Source organism: Drosophila innubila, assembly GCF_004354385.1.
Source record: "Drosophila innubila isolate TH190305 chromosome 3L unlocalized genomic scaffold, UK_Dinn_1.0 0_D_3L, whole genome shotgun sequence".
Lineage (NCBI taxonomy): Eukaryota > Metazoa > Arthropoda > Insecta > Diptera > Drosophilidae > Drosophila > Drosophila innubila.
The window spans coordinates 14,758,857-14,782,841 of record NW_022995376.1 but is presented as its reverse complement, the minus strand read 5'-3'; the positions used below and the strand labels follow the sequence as shown (position 1 = coordinate 14,782,841).

At 36.3% G+C, this 23,985-nt stretch overlaps 1 protein-coding gene across 1 annotated transcript; it reads left to right on the top strand.

Annotated features, from left to right (window-relative positions):
• Positions 1-932: 932 nt before the first annotated feature.
• On the top strand, positions 933-2,941 carry LOC117788453 (syntaxin-7). The gene is made up of 6 exons (XM_034627231.1): positions 933-1,077; positions 1,248-1,452; positions 1,542-1,611; positions 1,702-1,846; positions 1,915-2,310; positions 2,373-2,941. Exons 2-6 carry the CDS (start codon positions 1,320-1,322, stop codon positions 2,466-2,468), a joined length of 840 nt encoding a protein of 279 aa, XP_034483122.1. The 5' UTR covers positions 933-1,077; positions 1,248-1,319; the 3' UTR covers positions 2,469-2,941.
• Positions 2,942-23,985: the final 21,044 nt, after the last annotated feature.

Genomic DNA, 23,985 nt, shown 5'->3' with positions numbered 1-23,985 from the left:
ATGTATATACGCTGCGCGTGTCTCGTGAGGCTTAATTATTCAAAAATCAACAAACCGCTATTCTTAATCAATAACTGGCTGCAACTAATGCACCTGTTCCGGAAACAGCACATTAAGAAACAGATTTTAGATTTTTGACAAACATTTGTTGCCACACAAACAATTCTATTGAAATACATTTAGTGATTTTTCAGGAATTATACGTATACATCTTTTCTTATCCAGTGACTTAATCTTTATCAAAGTAGACACATTTAAAACTCTTAAAAATGTACATTTATTAAAAAAAGTTGATATTGTTGATATTAGTATTGTTGTTGATCCTATAATATTAATTATGACTACATCAGTGTAATTGCCTCCCATTAGACTGTGATTTGGAAAGACCGAGTCAGTAATATACTGCTAAAAGCGCTGCAACTGAAGAGAAAGGAATTTGAATTCCCGTTTTGAAAACAATTTAATGATATTATGTTATTATTTAGGAGACAGATAAATATCATTCACATTAAATATATACTACATCCAATGTCAAAAACATTTCAATTTATCACATATGCATGTACAAATTTACGTTTCTAATTGAAAAAAATCTTACAGATGTACAATTCTATATTATTCTATATATATTCAATAAATAATAAAATTGGTTTATTCTATGTTTTAAAATAATAAAATAATAATTCTATACTATTTATATAAATTCTTTTAATAATGTATTGATAAAAAATTTTAAATCTGTGCGCTACAAAAATCACCCTGTCAAAATATCGAACTATATCGATATATCGCAAGAAATTAAGCATGGTCCCTCTAATCGCTCATCAACGTTGCCAGACGTTCAAACTATCGGTAGGCTTTTCTGGGATTCAAGTTCGGGTTAAACTCTGTGGCAACCAAGACGTATTTCTTAGTAAATTTACATCGGTGGCAACTCTAAATTCACAAGTTTCTTGCAAAATTTGCAACCTTTATTTTTTGCTTATTAAAAAATTATTGTGTATTCTGTTTAATTAATATGCGTTAGATAAATATATTATTGTGAAAATCGGTGACTAGAAGCAACTGGCAAGCAAGGTGGGTGGTGTGAAAACACAAGTATTTGAGCAGAAGTGAAACAAAGAGCAATAACAAAAAAACAACACAGACACATACAAATTGCATACAGGTGTAATTCGTGAATCGCATTTAATGATATAAGTATCAAAACCTAACTGCGTACGTTTTAAACTGTTTTAAAATTCTAGAAAAGCAACAACAAAGACTTGTTTTTGCCAAATTAAAAAAACTACAACAGCAAAGTGTCTGCATACGAAAGCATGGATTTGCAGCATATGGAGAATGGCCTCGGTGGTGGTGGAGCTGGAGGAGGAGGCGGAGGCTTGAATGAGATTGACTTTCAACGATTGGCACAAATAATCGCGACAAGTATTGAAAAAGTACAACAAAATGGTGAGTAGTATGTTGTTTGGGGCGTTGTGTTTAACCTATGACTAATCAACTATGCTTTCTCTCACTCACACTAATTCGCCTGTGCACAGTGTCCACTATGCAGCGAATGGTTAATCAGCTGAATACGCCACAAGATTCGCCCGAATTGAAAAAAAAGCTGTAAGTGCGATTTTGGGCTTTGCCTTAGCTATCAAAATAATATATTTGCAATTGTATAAAATAACTGAACGCTATGCATGCTAAACACAGTCATCAGTTAATGACCTATACCAAGCAGCTGGTTACGGATACCAACACTCAGCTGAAGGAGGTGGACAAGTGCAAGGAGCGACATCTGAAGATACAACGCGATCGCCTGGTGGATGAGTTCACAGCGGCACTGACCGCCTTTCAGGTATGCTAATCTCTCTATCGATAAGAACGCAAGCGCAGTTAGTCATTGTCATTATCATTTTTGGGCAGGCCGTTCAACGCAAGACGGCTGACATTGAGAGGAGCGCATTGCACCAAGCGCGTGCCCACAACTATAGCATTGCACATCCCCCCGGCTCGACGCGCAACAGCAATGCCAATAGTTTCGAGGATAATTTCTTCAATCGCAAATCAAATCAGCAGCAACAGCAGCAAGTCCAAACGCAAATGCAGGAGGAGGTGGATCTGCAGGCGCTAGAGGAACAGGAGCGTGCCATACGCGAGCTTGAGAGCAACATTGTTGGTGTCAATGAGATCTATAAGAATTTGGGTGCTATGGTCTACGAGCAGGGCGTAGTTGTGGACTCCATTGAGTCGCAGGTGGAACAAACAAGCATTTTCGTTTCACAGGGCACGGACAATTTGCGCAAGGCCAGCTCCTACAGGGTAAATATTTGAAATATGATACATTAGGTAGCAATAATTTGACTAAATTGTTTATATTTTAGAACAAAGTTCGAAAGAAGAAGCTGATACTGGCTGCCATCCTATTCGCTGTCCTATTGGCAATCGTATTGATCCTAGTGTTTCAATTTAAAAACTAAGCATACTAAAAATTAAATGAATATTAGGAAATTGATGTAAAAAAGACAAGTGTTGCCGCATGCTGGGCTCCCATCCGTAATTTAGACGCATTTGTGGCTTTAAAACTAGAAATCACTTCCAAAAATTGGATAGAATTGGAAATGGAAAGTTGAAAAACTTATGGGCAAATATTGCTAAACTTAGTTGCATGTATCAAAAAGTATTCACCCACACAGATAAGCGGCGTTTACACACATACACACACACGCCAACATACATATGTTATATATAATTATTATATTCTAACAAGTTATCTTATATTTTAATAATTATGCACTTTGTATTGTATTATATTGATTGAGTGGCGCATTCTCAATTCCGTTAGCTGCAAATTCTAATACTTTTCCACACTCATTTGCCAGCGCTTTGTAATGTATTTAAGTTTAAGAGGAAGGTATAATATGCATATACGATGGTACATAATAATAATTAATAAAAATAAATATATAATAAAAAATCACGAATGATATGTAAGAGATTAATGCAGGATAAGATCATTTTACATAGCATTTCGAGCACTTCATTTCGGGGTAATGCATGAAATGAATGAATCAATGAATGGGTTGAAGCTGGAGCTGGAGTCGGAGTACCATTTCGTTGGGCATTCATAAAATGCCTGGTCATGGCAATGGTCGCGTCATCAACGCCTCGCTCAGCCTTAACGATCATTAAGATTTGTTGTGCACTGATGATACGCATGCTTCAACGGCTTATCTCCCTGGCTGGAGTATCTGGCTGGGCTTGATCTCGTCTGACCAGCCAACTGGGTGTTCATCTCACATTAATGCAACGGCAGACGGTGTCGTTGTGGATGTGGTTGTGTGGATGCCACTTGAGCCGCAGCCGTTGTTGAGGTGTGTCAAGTAAAGGGTTTCCTCAGGCCGGACTCTGGCCTGCATACAAATTGAGTTTAAATTTTTTGCCAATTCACTGACATTGATAGTTCGTTTGGGCATCGTTTGTGTCGTGGTGGTGGCTTCTTATCCACTTGTTGGTATCAAGTGGTTTTCTCGCATGCATTTAAGTGCAGCTCATTTCCTTCTCTATCGCCCTCGGGCAGCCAAAAAATTGTGCATTGTCATGCAGCTATTTTTAAAACCAAGTCGTATCAATGCTCTATCTTTAATATACGGCATAGTGACTTCGACATAAAGTTTGTGTAAGCATATAGTATAATTTATTATTCACTGGATGCTTATTTACTATATGTATAAATAAGCATTCAGTAAAATATTGTAAAGAATAAAGCGCAATTTCTCATCGACTAGTTAAGTTCTCAGTTACAAACTAAAAGCTATTTTGACGTAAAATATATAGAAATTAATGAAAAATAATTGTAAAGTTTTTATTGAAATGGTTCCAAAGTAGATGCTTATTTATTTCTAAGTATACAGTTTCAAGATTATTTTTAATTCATATTGATTTTTTAATCCGCAAAACTTTGCCGAATGAAAATTCCAAAAAATTAAAGGAAGTCACTTCCAAAAATCTAGCCGAAACTAAAAACCGGAAAAGGAGTTTTTATAATTATAGTTAGATATAAACCTATAAGTGAGTGTATTTGAGACTCGACTTCTTGCAACGGCTTTAATTTCATATTCTCTTGAGTCTGCTTGGCTGTCAGTGGCTGTCTAAATACGTCACCGAGTTTCTTTCCCCTTTTTCTTTCTTTTTTTTGAATTTTAATTATTGATTGGTCGACTGGGGGTTACAGTTTACGACACGGCCTAATCACATCGATTATCGGTGCATGTACATGGGCACTTGGCAGCTTGACAGTTCCATTCATAGTTCTGGGCAAAAGACAAAATCCAGTGACGGGGCCACAGGTCACGTTGTGGCCGATTCAAGTGCGAAGGTGTTGGACATTAACAGAACTATGCACACCTCGCACAGCAGGTAGCCCGACCCGAGTAGCAATCCCATTTGGCCAGATTGCGCGCTGTGTGCGAGCTCAGAACATAACAGAAGAGGACAGAAGAGATTGAGAGAAATAGAGAAGTGTTTGCATAGGTTCGGCCCATGATAATATTGACACATTCGGTGGTCAGAACAGAATCTCATTTGCAAAGTCATTTTGTACAAATAAATCCAGCCTTCTGCAGCTCGTCTTTTCCCAACTTAATGCGCGGACACACAAACCGCATGTTTTGACTTTGGCATATATGGAAATTCCACAATTCTTGGCTGGCCAACTTGCTAAGCGCAGATTGACTTACCAACTTAACAACTTGCTGGCCAGGATCATTGGTGTGGGGGGAATGGTAACGAATCCGCATCCAAATCCGTACCCATATAATCCCTTCACACGCTCACACGTTCCTTATGATTGCCTGTATCATTGATCCATCCCAGCATACAGCCAAGACATAAACATCCGGCTGTGGCATTTCCCAAATCAATAAACTTATTACGAGTATATCCCATATCCCCTCTTGCATTTTTATTTGGAAAAATCTTAATTAAGCATTTGCTTTGCAACAATTCCAATTTTATGAATGAAATGACGTGTTGTTTCTGATCTCTCTTACCTCAACCTCAACCTCTACCTCTACCCTCACCCCTACTCCTACTCCCCCTCAGTTACTTTCCCGCTCCATTACAACAATTTAAGTGGAATTACTTGTGGCCTGTAAATCTTTTGAATTTTTATTAAAAACAAAAACGCCAAATGAAAATTCGTTTGATTGTGCTACCTGTGTGTGTGTGTGTTAGTGTGTGTGTGTGTGTGTATGAATAGATCTGATGCTCACTTTACGTCCAACACTTTCGACATTTTTATTAATGAAATTCGCAGAAAATGTGGCCCACTGACTAACCGAATGAAGTACTCTCACCTTGCCACGTCCCGTTTTTATGAACTGTTTTCTCCCCTCGCTCCCCTCTCTCCCGTTATCGCCTTTTGCAGCCCCTGTCAGCGTAGATCTATTGGGGGACTGGTGGGGCGTACCGTTCTAAACAAATTGGGTGTCAAAAAGTGCGCACATTTCAAAAGATTTAACCATTTTGCAGGCCGCCTAGCATCGGCGGCACGCTTTGATCTCTGCCGTCGACACAGACGCCGCGCCGTCGAACAGTTTACTATATGTGGTTGCCACTGTAGCTGCTGCTCAGCTACTTAAATCAAATCAGCGCACAGTGGCTGCACCTGCATCAGCGGCGATCAATTGAAATTATAGTATTCCACTGTAATTTTTGGGAATAATATACTTAATTTATTCATGAATTTATAAATATATTATTAACAGATTCGTCTCTTAAAACAAATTTTATTTCATAACAAATAAATAATAGCAAAATTGTCATACTTACTTATATTTTAGTAACTTTAGATTTATATCAACTTGATTTTCAGCATAAAAAAGTTAGATTATTGAAAGCCTTGAAAATAACAAATAAACAGACATAATTCAAAACTCATAATTTACGCTATGATTTTTATATTTATTTTTTTAAATGCATTTAAATTAGCTTAGAAAATTTTTTTTATAAATATAAATATTATTATGATATTTTTAATTTGAAGTGGCTTGTTTTAACCATATTCACATTAATTTTAACATTTAAGTTTGTTTTTATATAAATAAAAGTGTTTTCTAACGTTGATTTTACAATGAAATTTTAGGTTTTGAAAATAAATACACAAATATTTATTTATAATTATTTTTAGTATAAGAATTGATTTAATTACGGATTTCTAAAATACTTTGACAATTAGCAATTACTTAAGAAATGTCTGTTCTCTGTAATTATTCCTAAATAAATTTTAGTTTGCTCCACAGTAGCACGTTGCTATCATTTGCGCTATATATTCAATATAAACATGCAGTGTATCTTTTATATGATTTGGCTTTTATACCACGCGCCGGCTGTGAAAAAAGCGTCAACGGTGCAAAAATGGCAAACGCTGAGCAAACTGGGGGCGCTGTTTTTTATAAATTAACACCAACGGCAGCAGCAGCACATGAACAGCCCCGATTCCTGTAGAGTTTCCCCGGAGAGAGAGAGAGGGAGAAAGAAAGAGATCAATCCAAGCGTATCAGCATCAGCATTGCCGGCAAATTCGCAAATTCAATTGAAACTGTAACTGAAGTAAATGAAAGTGTAGTATATATTGAGTTGTCTGCAGGGGCAGGGGAAGGGGAAGGGGCATGGGCAGTGGAAGCCGCAGGCCGGGATTAAGAGGCGAACAATTGATGGATGGATAGGAATAGGGAGATGCCACCGTGCTTGAGTTTTTGGGATTGCCTATTGTCTGCTCTATTATTTTGGTAGGTGTCTCTATCTGTATCTGTGGCCCATTTGCAGCCGCTTTGTTGTGTAATTGTTTGTTTACGAGTTTGTAACAAAGCTAGACAAAAGGCCATGGCCAAAGATTTTATAGTTCAGCGGTTCACACACGTACCAAAAAAACACAAGAAGCCAAGCAAAAAAAAGTGAGCATTGAAAAAATGAATCAAAATCCAAAGCTGCAATAACAAAATCATCTTCCTCCAATGTATCTTCTTGGATTGAGGCAGGGGCATGTCAAATTATTTCTGGTGGCGCGTTCTGCGCGCCTCGTTTATCGTTTTTTGATTGTTTTTTTTCTGTTTTTTTTTTTCCGAGCATTTTCCGCTTATCCATTGGCGCTCTTCTTGGCTAATTGTGCCTGACATTAATGTCACTCTGTATTAAATATAGCCCACAACTCGTGATCCCAGAACGGTAGCGAACAGACAGAGTTCCCCTTGCAACAGCTCCATATCATATTTGGGAGTCGAGAGGCGTCATATGGATGCCACAGATCAGAGGGGTCTTCAACTAAGCAACGTGTTGACAGCGAGTGACAGACACATTCATTAGGCTGAATGATTCATATACCTTAGGATGACACAAACTGGACTGGGACAGCACTGATTTGATAAATGCTGGGCTAATTTGAAAGGCATTAGGGCAAATGATTTAGAGATTCGGCTTTCGTGTTTATCAATGAAATGAAGCAAGCTAAGTAGTCATGATTAATGGCATTTAAACGAAACGAAGTGACACCTCGAACAACATTTAAATCTGCGGTTAGAATCAATTAGAAAGTGTACATGTAGTGCAATACTTTTATGAAATCTTTTTTGAAAACTGTACTGGTTCCAATAGCAACAGTTTTGAACTAAATAGACCGAATTATGCAAAAAATGGTTACTTTCCATCGCACTACATGGAAATAAGTGCAAGCTTCGGAAAAGTGATATATATAGTAAACAAAAAAAAACTGAACAAAAAGATCATTTTACTTTTGTGCTTATCATCTGAAAATAATAAAAATTTAAGGATCGATCGATACCTTAGTTTCTGTCACTTGCACCAAATTTCATGACTATATCCTTTATAAAATTCTAATAATCGCAGTTCCTAAATAACTTCAGCGGTTATCATCTGATATTAAATAATATTTTAGCAAAGATTATAGTTTTTTTCAATGCTACCAAATTTCATGACTGTATCTTTAAAAACTCAGCTATAATTATAATTGCTGTTTTTAAATAACTTCAGTGTTTAGCCTCTGCTCATAATGAAATTTTCAGAATACATCGAGATAAGAATTTTTATCACATGTACCAAGTTTTATGACAATATTTTTAAAAAATCTTGTATAATTTTCTTTATTTTATTTCATGTGCATTTCTTTGAATTTCTGCCTATTGGGGACTCGGTACTGGGGAACACTGTATTGTGGAGTGAGCGTAGCCCGATCGCCATAATTGCAATTAAAGGAGTAGCAAAATCCCAGAACTGTTTATACTTATTGCATAAGAGGCAAACCAATTAAGGATTACGACCTCAAGTCCATATGCGCGAATAATATTATGATTGTAAATATAGCGCGTTCCGACAGGGGTTGCAGCTGTATATGTGTGATTATTATGATGTGTGGCACATCATTTCATATGCACGCTGGGGGCACAGCTCGGACACATAGTGGGCGTGGCCATGTCGCCTCCGGTTGCTTGTCCAAAACGCGCGACAATGCGAAAAATTGTGCAATCGATTGGCAAGTTGTATTAAGAAAGAGGAGCAGGAAGCCAGAGGCAACTAACGAAGTGGCCTCAAATCAGAAATTGCTGCTAGAAAAATCAAAGGTGCCTCTATGAGAATACACCCATATTTGTATTTTATATATTGTATAATATATTCAGCGTGGTAGGAGTAGAGAGCTGCCTGATTGTTTTTTATTCATAACAAGCCTGAGGACACATTTATAATAGACTCCGCATGGTATTTGTATCTGTTGCACAGGTGCAAAAGTTCACATGGTTATAGATTGAGGACTGGGACATCGACAACCACAACGATATCGACTTGGACTTGGACTTGCCTGATGACGCAGACACTTTGGATTCTGTTGAAATTCAATGGAATTTCGGGTAAAAGGCATTCCCGTGCTTCCTCGGATACTCTCCTCAAATAGTTACTCCTCTGTCCTTTGCCCTCTGCCCATTTTCCCGGGTGCGTAACACGAGCAACATCTGCATACAGTAAATTACACAATGAGTGCGTAACCATAAAACCTGTCCCATACACAAAAACCCATCCAAATTCAAGTGTCATGCTATTTTTGGGCAGCTAAGCAACACAAAATTTGTCGCCCGTTTGCCTCAAGTGCTGTGGATTCGATTGGATTGGATTGGATTGGATTGGATTGGACGCAACCCCGACTCAAAGACTGGAAAAAACCATGCCAGACTGTCGGGCGACAGTTTCTAGACTCTAGTATTTGCTCATGTTACATACATATACATATATATATATATGATTGGGCTGCATCGATATGCAGCAATGATCTTGGTCGCTTTTACATTGTCTGGGTTCCGAGTCGAGTTGGGTTCGATCTTGGGACTTCTGCTCGCACTTAATTGTTGGTCATGCACTGACGCTGCATTTATTTATGGTTTTCTTAATGAGTCTCATATTTATTGCACTGACACTGGACTGACGACGGGCACGGGCTTCGGCTTCCACTTGGGTTTTGGAATTGGGATTGGTATCGGCATAAGGACCGAGGGAATTGGGCTTGGACAGCCTCATCCAGATCTATACATTCCAGTTGGCAGGGGAAATACGTGTCACATTTCATTAACGGGGTCCATTCAAATAATTTGGGCAGTTAAGTATATCATCTATGTGTGTGTGAGAGCGAGTGTGTGTGTGTATCTGTAATTTGAATATGCACTTGAAATTGCATGGAAATTATTTGTCGGACTTTTCTTACACTTATTCCGGTCTTTTACTACTGCAATGCGGAAATGATCGTACTTAAGACCGTGGATATTAATTTAAAGTGGAATCATTGTTTGTTTTGGTTCTCTTTTGTCACGGTTAATTTTAGGGAAATTTGTCGTGCATTTACACATTATAATTGAAGAAATTCCTAGATTCTAATGGGGTTATTACCAGTATATGCCAATATCTGATTATTATGTCTAACATTATCTTCTTCTCTTATAAACTTTAATAAAAAATATGAGTTTTAAATTCTTTAAATTGGAATAACATTTTGGTGGGTCTTTAGTTAATATAAGATCAACACTTGACCGTCGGAAAAAATAAATTTCATTAATTTGGTAATATATTACTATCAATTATTTTACTTCAGTTCATTTTGAAACATGAAAAATAATAATAAATTTGTCATCTTCAATTATTTTACAAAAAAAGTTAATATGGTGAATTGTAATACTGTTGAGAAATTGAAAACTCAAATAATTCTAAGATACAAAATGTAGAATTTTTAATATCACCAAGCCATCATAATAAAAATATAATAAACAGTATTCGGTTTAGAAAGTACAATTTCTTTTGTAGTATATGCTCAAAAACTACTTATTGTATTTTTATGAACTTATGCCAAGTTTGATTATATTAAAGCTTAAGTGCTATGGAGAAAATAGAGTCAGAAATTGAATAATGTGGGCGGAGGGTTTATTATAATCAGCTCATGTTAACAATCAACTGACAGTCAGTCCTTCAGTTAGGACAGCACGACGGCAGTAATCAATTAACTTGAACGCATAGCAGCTGGCTTAAACCATTTCGATTTAAGCAGTATCTTTGGGCCGCACACCTTTGAGCCCTCAATGTGAAGCGGAGAGTAGCCGCTGGGCCAAAATTGATAACATTGTAACATTGTGCGCAACAACAAAACGTTGAATTTTCTGCATATAAATGAATTAATTTGCAGATGATGCTTTCTTCCTCTCTCTCTCGCTCTCTCTCACTGTCTCTGTCTGTATCTCTATCAACCCATTCGGCTGGAGGCTGTGTACAGGGCTAATTTCCATAAGCCTCGAACTGAAGAAGTCGCAACGCCATTGTTATGCTAACTGAGGTAAAGACGGGCGGCGAAACTTGCCACAAAAAGGGGTTGCAAGGACCACCAGGTTAGTGTGTACACTGTACACTGTACACTGTATACAGTATACAGTGAAGTGTAGTGAAGTGGACTGAACTGTAGAGTGGCATGGAGTGTAGGGAAAACTGCTGTTAGCCAGCGGCCAGGCTAAGCTCACCACCACGACAAATTGCCGCACAATTGGTAGACAGTCTGTCTGAGAGTCTTACTGTCTCTCTATAAAAAAGAGCAACCCATGTAAGCACCTTAAATAACTGAACAGCCTTAGTTGTAACTGTAACTGTTTCTGTTTTTTTCTCACATGAACCTAATCGTCCATGAGGGTGCAAGGGATAAGAATAGGAATAGGAATGGGAATGGGAATGGGAATAGGAATGCCAATCCAGTGGGAAGCTGCTTATAACCATTGTGCAGTTGCTTGCAATTGCCTGTGAAATTGCATAGAAATGCGAATTGAATTAGACCAACAACAACAACAACAACAACAATGAAAACTCAACGCCCCTGCGGTCCTGTCAATCAGAAAAGAATAAGGTAAGGTGTTCGCTGTCAGATTTTCTTGGGTAGCGGGCGCTATAAATTTTATACGCTTCTCGAAACTTTATTTTATGGCTGCTGTTGCTGGCTGGCCAAGAACGCCGTTAATTTACGACATATACTCCCCATGGCTCTGTTGATATATTGTATACAAAAGATACGAAATTCAAAATCCGTAGCCAAATCCAAAAACCAAATTCGAAAAACCCGAACAATCGCGTGCTCCATTCGTGTGAATTTTGAAATAAAACACACTGCACAAGCAGGCATAATAGAGAGGGAGAGCAGTGTTGTCAGAATTATAGAATCAAGGCATTAAATAGCTAATTTGATCATAAGTATTAACTAAAGAAAATCTAAAGAAATTTTCTAAGTGCTTAAATATAATGATAAATAATTAATAAATTAAAAAAATAAATAAAAATAAAATGTACTTTATAAGTTTATTATTAAAATACCACATGTCGTCTATTATTTTGTTCTATTATGCTGTTGCTAACAGCGTATTTTAAATTTATTATAAATTTAAATCAAAAGTAGTAGCTAAAAAATAGCTAAAGAAATTTTCTACATGCTTAAATATAATGCTTAATAATTAATGAATTCAAAGAAATAAAAATAAAATGTATTTTATAAGTTTATTATTAAAATACCACATTTCTTCTATTATTTTGTTCTATGTTAGCAACAGCGTCTTAAAAATATATTATACTTTTTACTATTTAAATGCAATTTTATTTTCGAAAACAGTCTTTAGCGTTTAAATGCATTAAAATTTCATATTTTCTATTTATTTGTTAAAATTGTTTTTTAAAGTTTTTCTGCTTTTGTAGGCAACAAAATGATAATTTGTTTTTTAATGTTTCTAGCATTGAAATATTTATTTATTATATAATATATGTTTAATTTTTGACTTAGAACATGTACATTCATTTAAAAATGTTTATTAAAGTTGTCTGATGGTAGTCTGAAAAAGAAATCAAATTATTTTTAAATTCGCTTGATTAGTATTCTAGAATTTGCAATTAGAAAATAGCTAAAAATAGCTATAAAATAGCTAAATCGGCAGCGCTGCATGTAAGTAAGAGGAGGAAAGTAGTGAGGAAGCAGGGAGTTGATCTGGAAGAGGGGGGGAGCATCTGCAAAGTGAATCCCATACAGACATGCCACAAATGGACTGCATTGTGACAGCACACACTGATGATCCAAGAAAGGAGCCAACTAGCAGAGAGAAAGAGAAAGGAGAGAGAAACCACCATCAGCAATATCAGGCGAGACATGTGTCAAATGTGGTGTTTGTGTGGTGTGTGTGTGGTGTGTGTTGCATGGTGTAGTCAGTCCTATGTTTGTGGAGCATTTAAAAAATATTTTCTTGTAATTTGGTAAACTAATTGTTGCCGTTTGTTTTGACAATAAGGCATTTGTAGCTTTTCAGCGATCTTTGGCTGACGATTTGATTGACTTGAACTGACAGTCCCCGATCACGATTCTCAACCCCGCTAGCAAATCTCAGTTCCTGCTCAGAAATAGGCAGAGGCACTTTTCACTGTTTGTTGTTAATCTCTAGCTGCTGTTGTTGTTGTTATTACTCGTATTTGGGGTTTTCCGGTTGGCATTGGCATGCTGCATTGCATTATGTTCGACATGGACGTGTAATTGATATATTGGCTACATCGGGGGGACTTCCCTGTATCTTCTCCCATCTAAACAGATGTTGTGACGTTGTTTGTTTATTTTGTATTGTTTTAAAACTAATGCTGATCGTTGCAGTTGTCCATATGGAGTGCAATTACCAGAACTATTAAATAGTTTCAAAACGCAACTGAAAGATAGCTTTTGAATCTTATTAGTTGACATTAAGGAAGGAATATTCAATCTCAAGTACTTGATATATTTATATGAAGTTTTTTGTTGTTGCTGTATTCAATCTTAGAAGCCATGAATACGAGTACTCCAACTCGCATTGTAATCACTCAAAAATTCTATAGAAAATGCATAAAAACTCAAGCATGGTTTGTATACACAAATTTGTTTGCTGGTAATTAACAAATTTAGGGGAACAAAATCATTAATTCCAACAATATAAAATCAGAGTTTATTTCCAACAATAATACAAACATCAACGTCGGGTCTTATACCATTTCCATTCGCATTCCCATTCTCAATCCCATTCTTCATTTCGAGTCCCCGACTCGTTGTTGTCGTCTCTGACTCTGGTTCTACATACTCGTAGCTACATATATCAAAAGCCTAATAAGTACTGAGTGCATTTTGCTGAAGGCCTGCCAGTTGTATCTGTAAATGTATTTGTATCCGTATCTGTAGCTGTATCTGCATCTGACCGGGGGCTGATTGCATGTTTTTTTTTCTGGGAAAAAACTGTCGACGCAACGTCTACGGTGTGCACAAGATCCATAAAACTCAGACGAGCGCATAACTGCAATGATCATTAAAAATGTGCAGAACGTGGCAGTTTATGGCCACAACGTTTAGGCCAAAATGCCACTAAATGCGCGTCAGTTGAATGCACCAAAATTGTGGCAAGACAATCTCTTAGATGTGGACACATTAATATTCATTTCTATTCATTCAGTCTTCAACTGGGTCAATTGTGTGACAATTTAAAGTGTTGGGGATTGTCAAGACCAAAGTCTCTAATTACATTATTTTTCTACAGTTCACGAATTGTCGCTGATTTTGCTGGGAAAGTGCCCTTGACATTTACATTTACACTTAGCTGAACTGAACTTACAACCTGAGTTCTTCCTGTTGACTTAACTGATTTCTGTGTTCCACTTCCACTTAACAACAGGTCACAACATTTCCTCTCTCTCATTTGCCAACGATCATCATGATTACTATTATCATTATCAATATCATTATCATTAAAGTTGTGGCAAGTGCTGCGCAAAATGGCCGACAGTTGGCAGTGGTAACCACCCTGTGTTGGCCAAGTCAGTTCTCAAACTTTGTCTGGCATAGACAAATATTGAGTTTTTCAATTAGCACCCCAAAAAGTTCACCCTCTAGCTCTCTCACTTCAACACACTCTTGAACTGCTGCTCTCGCTTCCTTTGTCACTATCTCTCTCTCTCTCTCTCTCTCTCGCTCTCTATCTCTTGCTGCATGTTGAGCAAACTTACCCTGCTTCGACTTTCTGTCGCTGCGTTACGCTTGAATCTTTTTTATTCCGCCTGCCCTCCGTCTGTTTGTCTAAAGGATCAGGCGATGTGTTTGCGTTTGGGCGCGTTAATTGCCCATAGTGGCAAACGTTTAAAGCCGCCACAAATCCGCCCCAAAACCAAATGTCAAGAGCAGCCTTCTGTCTCTTTGCTTTTTACCTATGCTTCATCCACCTCTCTCTCTTTCTTTCTGTATCTTTCTCCTCTCTCTCTCCCTCTGTCTGTGTGCTAAAAAGATAAAGTGTCCGTTGAATTTTCTGTTCTTCTCTTCGTTTTTTTTTTTTTGTTTGCTCCGCGCTTGTTTTTCATGTTGTAAAGTTAATTATAAATTAAATATTGATTCTGTGGCGTGTGCTCCGGCGACGAGACTCCGTGTCGTTAGCGCCAGTTGCCTGTGCTCATCAAATCTTCCACGCCTGTTGGCCAAGTTGCACACACACACACACACACACATATGTATCTGCATTTATATGTATGTGTTTTAAATGAGATTGTGTATCTTTATTGCCGCATTGCATTGCAAGAGCATTCCCCGCAGCATCAAATTGATTGGTCACGTATGATTTATTAATATTTGCTTTTCATTACGCATACGCAGCGTTGCACGCAGCAACTGCAACTGCAGCGGCAACAGCAATAACAACAATTACAACTTCAGCAGCTGTTTTAATTGGTTTAAAATTTCCATTGACGCGTTTTCCAATTGTGGGCTGCAATTGCCCGCAGTGGTCTGAGGTTTATGGTAATGGACGTCAGCTGTGATCTATTGGCTTGCTTTCAGACTGAATCAAATTGCACTTTTCTGAATTATGACGAGTATTAAAGACCTTGCAAGTATCCCACTAAAGTCTACATATATTTGGTATGACATGGCAATTGAATATTTAAAACTGAATATACTTTCGTATATCTGTTGACTTATTGCAGGCTTAACAATGTAAATATTATTATTTTATCAGATATTTTAAGCATAACTTATTGCGAGTATTATTTATGTTTTGTATGTGTTTTTACTTTGAAATGTTTAACAGAAAAGAACAGTTTTATCTGTAGATAACTTTATAAGCATCAAAAAGATTGAATTTAAATAACTGTGTACTTTGTAAGTCAATGTTTCTGTTGTTATAAAATGAACAACATGGAGATAAGAAGAATAAATAAATTATTAAAATAAAATTTACGTAATATGTTTTAAATTTATTACAATTAATTTAAATTAATATACTGAAAAGAACAAAATTATAATAAAATAGGTTTATAATCTTACACTTAACATTCAAATATATTGTTAAAATAAACTTTACGTTATATGTTTTATATTTATTATAATTAATTTAAATTAATATACTAAAAAGAACAAAATTATAAAATAATAGGTTTATAATCTTATACTTAACATTCAAACATTCAAACAAAATAACATAACAAAAGCTCTAATTATAAATTAAATAAAATAATATAATATTAATGATTATTAGCAATAATTAATGCAAAAAATATTCAATTTGATTGATCATTAACTGTATATAATTTGGTAGTTAATAAAATGATAGCATGATAATTATGAACCAATTATATGGACAAAAAACTTGATATTATTAGAGTAGTTATTATAGTAATGATTTACTTAAATAAAAAAAAAAAATAAACAATTTAAAACATATTGTATAAATTCTGCTTAACTTAATTTAAGCTAAAAGATACACACAAATGAAAAATTTCTATATATTAATAGTAAAAGAATACTTTAATTCAAAATACTGTATCTGTTTATTTAACGTCGACTAAAAACGATAGACCGAAAGAAGTTTTTAGAATTTAGAAGAATATTTTGAAAATAAGAGTATAAAATTATTAATCTTATTTTAGAATTTCAAATATTTAAGTTAAAGTTAATACAAAGAAATTGCAATTATAATGAACAAAACGTTAAACAGAAATAAGAAATTCATAAATTAATAAAGAATAATGTTCATTAAAAAACTTGCACTGAGATTCTGTTGAACTCACCGCAAAATGAAATAGCGACGGCAAAACAGAAGAACGCCCAGCTCCAAAGCAAAGCACCAACACAGCTGTGTAATGTATCTATGTGACGACAGGTAAGCCAGTCAGATAGATGGAAAGATAGACAGACTGGCAGATACGATAGATAGACAGACAGACAAAGAGGCAGACAGAGAGATGGACAAACGGCAGAAGTAGCATGTAATTTATGTGCGGGCCATGATGTGGCGGCCATAAGCGATGCCAATGGCAGAGGGCCAGTACCAACGATCGACTGGTCAAAACAAAGACAACAACAGCAACAGCAAGCAGCAATAACAACAATAATACCAACAACAATTGAAGTAACCACTGGCTATGGTTGTGGTTGTGTGGCTTTTGCTCCGACTCAGACTGCGCGACCCGAACGAGTTGTGATGCCAATTGTTGTAGTTGCTGCTGCTGTTGCTGTCGCTGTCGCTGCTGGCGTCGACGCTGACAGCATCGCTGGCAGCGCAGTCGAGGTGGTTATTTTCATAAATGCTCTAAGCAGAAACAGCAACAGCTACAGCTACAGCTACAACAGCAGTGAGAGTCTCTATGCGTGTGTGTATCTGTGAGATACATTTGTACATCTCTGGTCTGTTGCTGGCGACGTCGACGTCGCTGCCGGCGCACAGTGGGCGGAGCCAGCAAAACAATTTTTGGCAAGCTTTGGTGCTCATTTAAATGTTAAAACTTGTTTCATTGTTGTTGTTGCTGTTGTTGCTGTTGTTGTTGTTGTTGCTGTTGTAGTGGCACGCCCCAGTTAGATACATAAATATTTATGCACGATAGATACTTTTGCTAAGGTTTAGCCAAGGTGTGAACTGCGCCTGACTGCCAAACACAGCGAGTGCGAGCGAGAGAGCAAGCGAGTAGGCGAGACTGCATGCGTTAGCCAGTGTGCGAGCGAGAGCGAGATAGCGACGCTAAAGGTGCAAAACTTGTTGTTGTTATCGTTGCCATTGTTGTTGTTGTTGTTGCTTGTTGCTTGTCGAAGATTATGAAAAAGTTTGCCAAACGACCCACAAAAAAAATGCAAATCGAAAATGGCTGCTGAATTGCCCCCCCCTTCCCCTGCTATTGTTTTTAGCTGTAATTCTATTCTCTTTTTTCTTTTGCTTTTGTTGATTAATTTTTATTTCATGCCTGCGCATTTATTTATTTATTTTCTTTGCGATTTTTGATTTTTTACATGCCGCCGCTAACACGAAAAAAGAAGCCGTCTAAAAACCTGGTCAGGTCTCTTCTGTCTCCTTCTGTCTCCCTTTGACTCTGCTTTAGCTTTTTTGTTTATTATCGTTTTGCATAATTTCGCTAATTTTGCTGTTTATTTTTGCACAACGCACAATCGAACTCTTCCCCTTTTGGCAGCCCAATCATTTATTGGCTTTGTGTTTGTGTCAACAATCTTTTATATATGTTATGTATATGTATCTATTTCTCTCTTAATTTCTATTTTTTTCATCGATTGTGCTAATTTATTTTATTGTATTTGTATCTGTATCTGTATCTGTGTGTTGTTATTGTTGTTGCTGCTGCTGCTGCTGCTGTCCGTTGATTTGTAATTGCTTTGATTTCTGCTGCTTTGCTAAAATTTATTTGAAATTTTAATTGTGATAATATTATGCTTTGGATTATGCGATTTATTTGTTATTAAACGGAAGTCATGAAAATGAAAATGAAAATCGAAATTGAAAATTGTAATTGTAATTTAGCATTGTTATTTCGCATTTCGTTAGCTATTGTTGTTATTTATTTGAAATGGTATCCGCCAGATAAATTTGTATCTCGCCCAACTGAGCGTACTAAACGTATGCTCTTTAATTCTTTTGTTGTTGTTGTTGTTGTTGTTGTTATTGTTATTGCTTTTTTTGATATTTAAATGAAGCTTGAAACATTTCAATTTTTGATTGTTTGTTATTTCTATTGTTGTTATTTTGTGGAAGATTTGTTCTAACATTTTATGATGCATTGATTTGTAATATTTCAATTAAATTGTCAGTGCATAATTTGTATCAATACACATGTGGATTTTATTAACATGTACGATAACAAAACGTGTGAATTATTTGATTTACTGAATGAAATATTTAGAATAATTTACAATCAATTGTTTTGCTAAGCAAATTGTGGAAAATGCCCTTTTAATATAATTTAATATGCAACATATTTACGAAGAATTAATTAGAAACTTGCCTTTATTCATTAATATATTTTAATATATTTTGCAAAACTTAAATTTAACTATCTGTCATACAAACCTTTATTAATTGATTTCCTTTCATCAGGACACATTTAAAAATCTGTTAAAACGCGCAACAATTTATTTTTAGCAAAGATATTTTAAAATTAGCTTTGATTTTAACTTAACAATCATTTCCTTGACTTAAGAAAAGTGTATTTTTATAGAAAAACTGTATTTGGGCATTTAGTACTATAAAGGAAAACGATCTTTTCTGGACGTGACAATTTCCCAATATTTAAACTAGCTGTTCACTTAATTCATAAATAAAAATACCTGCTTTAAGATTATAGAATATTATTAAAATAAATAGTAAAAATTAATTAATATTTTATAAATATTATCATATATAAAAGATTCCTCTCTTTATCTATAGCAGCTATACAATGCTGGAATATTATCTCCAACCACACACACAGTATTTTCGGAGGGATTTCCAAATTGATTTCCCTTGTCTTCCCGTTGCTGCTTAAAGTAAACAGCATAAATCGATTATTGATTATAGGGTGTCTCATGTGGTATATGAGCCTTTAAAGTTGCAAACTGTTGAAATTGAATTTCCAGGGAGTAAAACTAATTAAATGGAAGCACTTTGCTGGCAGCAGCAACAACAGCAGCCGTTGGCTAAAGGAAACGGCAGATAGTCGCCATTATGAGAATGTGACAGACAGACAGACAGACAGACAGACAGAGAGACAGAGAGTCAGTTAGTGCGACAGAGAGAGGGAGTGGCAGTAAGGGAAGCAGCAATGATGGCAACAAAAACTCAAATTCGGGCATAAGTGACAATTCAATAAGCCATGACGTGGCCCAATGTTTATTTAGCATATTGCGACGGCGAATGAGAGACGCGTCGCTTCGTTGGCAGCAAAATGTGCTGCGGAAGTGTGTGGCAAGGGGCAAGAGGCAGGGGCACAGGGGAAGTGGCTGCAACTGCTGCGGTTAAACGGTGGTATGTTTGGGCAGACAATTTAACAGACTCTCTCGCCACTTTCGAAACGCTTTAACACCAAAGATGCGGAGGCTGCCACTGCCACATAGTCAAAGTCGTCGTCGTCGTCGTCGTTGTCGTTGTCTTTGTCGTCGGTGTTGAAATGTTTATTTAGGACAAATTGTCAGTGTGTGTCTGTATGTGTGTGTGTGTGTGTAGGCAGCAGGAAATTGCTCATTGTAGCCAGGGTTGAGTTATGGCAGCTCTAAAACAGCCTTGTTAACGTTGTTATCCACAGCCTGCAAAGCGTATACCAATTAATATGCTCCATTTTGGGTTAGGGTATAACTGTCATCTTTGCACGCGCGCCTTGTACAAATTTCATGGGCGTATTTGTCAAATTGACTGCAAAATCTTTGATGATTTGATGGTTTTCTGCTTTACTCTTCCCTCAACTTGAAAAGACCTTGACTGCAGCTTTTTTAGCTGTTTAAATGCTGAGATACTTTGTATCTTTTGACAGTTTTGCTTGCTTAAAATACATTCAACTTACAGCTTGAGAAAGATTTTTTAATATTTTAAAATAATTTTTCATATCTGACATTTTTGCGAATAACGTTTAGAGCACAGTGAGCAGCAGGAGCAATGCTGCCAGTATGCTAAGATACTTATAATCTTTTGACATTTTTCTTTGCTTAAAATACATTTCAGTTACAGCTTGAGAAAGATTTTAAAATAATTATTTATATCTGACATTTTTGCGAATAACGTTTAGAGCACTGTGAGCAGCAGGAGCAATGGCCTGACCATGACTCTAAAACACAAATATATTAATTAAACACTCTAAACACAGGGTGCCTTACATTGTTAATTTGCTGTGCAACATTCTTGCAACCACCATACCTCTCTAGTCTTTCCCCCCCTATCCCTGTTGCACCTCGCAGTTTCTTAAGGAGCAGCGTCTCTGTTTGTCGTCGTTCGCTGTAGTTGTTTTCACAATGTAAATATTTAAATATTTTCAAGACAAACATTTGCTTGTTGTTTCTGAAAATATGTTGATAAAATATTTGCTGAGTAAACTGGTTAAAAATTACAACAATTCTCATCTCATATGGTCTGCTTCTAGCTGTTTTGGCCTGGTCTGGTCTGGTCTGGTGTCTTGTCTCTTTCTCGTTTGGTAGCCTGACTTTGGCATTTGTTTTATTAATTTTTCTCAACACTTTTCACTTTTCCCACAAGGCGTGGAAAAACAACGCACAGACTCCCCGGTATCGTCCAGTATTTTTTTGAGTTATAACCATTTGCATCTGGTGGTTGCCCCCTTTACATCTTGTTGCCTCTAGTTGCATAAATATGTGCAATAGAGGCCTGTGTATGTATGTGTGTTTGTTGTTGTTACAATTATTGCTGCCGCTGTTGTTGTAGTTATTGTTGTTGTTGTTATTATTGTTGCGGCTCGTGCAGACAGCGCGGCACCAAGTGTTTCACATCTGAGCAAAAATAAAAAGAATTAGAGAAATTTAGAGCGCCAATAGAAACAAAACTGACTCGGAAGCATTCCAAACACAGCCAGAGTTGGCCAGTTGGCCAAGTCCATTTCCCATTGAGTTATGTTATGCGATAACAAAATCCTGTTTCTGATTTTAATCAGCTTTCTCTTTTTCTGTAGCTCTTTTAAAAGGCTCCTCAAGAGTTTAGCGAGTGGCACTTGGAATTGTCTTGTCTTTATTTGGCCATCATTCCAAACAAATTCGAGCAACACATTCCAATTGCCGTTGGCTGACATTAATTATAGCGCAAACGATCTATTAGACGCATTTTAAAATTCATTAATGAATTGTTTCTCAAACAGCAGCAGCAACAACAATATATCTGTACGTACAACAAAACTATGTACATAAATAATCAGATACATGCGCGCCCCAATGTCTATATGAAGAAGCAGGTTGGCATTGCCACAGTGACGTTCAGAAGTTAATGCACACACGCTCATTGGAACGAAAGAAAATTAGGAGAAAATTGAGGAGACTTAATATAATGGCAAGAAAAAATTTAATCTTAAATCAAAACATAATTATTGCAAATAAGGCAAATATTGCAAAATATAATTGTCTTAAAGTTTTGTAGTTGAAATTTTATAGATGTTATGCCTAATTACAGGGTATTGCCTTTTCTATGGAATGATCAAGGGAATGTTGTAGACAATTGAAGTTTAGTATAAAAAACGTTGTTTTTTTATCGATATCTGAGTCAAACTCTCATATAGTGTTATGTATATGTTCGTCAAAAGCTACCCTAGGAACAAATTTTTATTTAAATTTGTAATTTAAGATCGATTCACACTTAATTAAAAAACTATAAAATGCAATAATCTAAAGATTTTCACAATAAAACTATATAAATTCTAGCACTGACAATCAGACTGCCTTTAGTATTTATAATTTCTTATAGAGTGGTAAAAGTATTTCTCTAACACACTGTTATGCCTGTTAGCTTCACACACAATAACAAATTAAGGGAAAAACTGACTGAAAAATGACGAGCTGACGATTTGTTTGGTATTTTGATATCGACAACAGCATTTTCAGGCATCAGGCATCATCCAACCATCAGCTACACCCTCCCACACATTAGCCTGGCGTCTGTGCCCACAACAACAACAACAACAGCAACAACTACGACCTTCCACCCTTCCCGACACGTTCCCTGGCCCTAATAAAAACCCGAAAAAAAGAAAACTTCAGTCCAAAAACTTATTATGCACAAATAAATAGCAGAGTGGGAGAAAGAAAAAAATGTTCAACACCGATAAAAATGTAGAAATGCTGTTGCTTTAGGTTTTTCAGTTGATTTATACGACGAACGGAAATCGTAGACTTTTCGACGCTCAGCATGAGTGCAGCAGACATTGAGGAGGCCAGTGCTAGAGTAACAGATAGAGATACAAGTACAGATACAGCTAAAGATACAGTACAATGAATATGGCATGTGTTGTATCTTCTAGATACTTGCGACTACAAATTGGGCAAAGCGTACGAAATGTGTTTGCAAACAAATTAATATCCATCGATCTGAAACTGCCAGAGAGCCGAACAGATCTATGATCTATGATCTGATTAGATCTGATCAGATTCAAATACATTGTGAGCATCGGACTTAAGAATTGTAGAATTCTTGTGTATAATTTAGGTTAAATAAACAAAGTAATAAATATTTTTCGCTCAGTTAAATGGATGAATGCGATCTTCAGCCAGTTGCAATCCAAAGGCCAGTCAGGTGGTTTTTTGGATTGCTTGCGAGGGCAGTTCTTAGCGTTTATGCATTTACAAATTTATTTAAAATTTTTTTTTTTTCATTTTTTTTGCTTTTTAAAATTTATAATATGAAATAAATTGAAGTTAATGAGTACCACGAGATTTGGTGTGTGGGTGTGTGTAACCATTAATTATAAGTTCCTTGGACTCTGGGCCATATCTGCCATATGGCTTCCATTTAAACTGCAGAATGCAGCCGATAGATTTATCTGCCAATCCATTTCTAAATGAGTCGCTCAGAAGCAGTTTATTGTGTGTGGCTGTTTATGTTGCTTGTTGCCTATAGCCTGTTGCCTGTTGCAATTGCAATTGCAATTCCATTTTCCAATTATTATATTTACAATGAAAACTATTTTCGCTGTAATCGAATTGCTTCCGTAAACAAGGCAAAAGAATGCCCTTGAGAAAGCTAAAACTGTTGCTGTTGCTGCTGCCGGAGATTAATGATGAGTGGATGCAACAGCAAATGGAGCAAATGGAGCAGCAAGTGGCAGCTAATGATCATGATCCATTGGATGCTGACCACATGCACTGTTCACTGTCAGCAGCAGCACTTGGATTCGGACTAATTGAGGTATCCATCTGACCACCAGCTGGGGATTTGAAACCATTACAATATCAACACTCAGAAAAAAATCAAGATTCGTACTTAAACAGGGAATATTCAAGTACTAACAAATTTCAAAAGCTGAGAACAAAAATTTTATTTCAAGTTCGGTTTTCGCAAGTCAGGAAATCTAAAAATTCGATTTTTCGGAGATACTTAAAGTATGTTTTGGGCTTAATTCAAGTCTGTACAAATTTTAAACGTACTATTTGAAGTAAACAAAAATCTTGAACTAATCCCAAAGTGT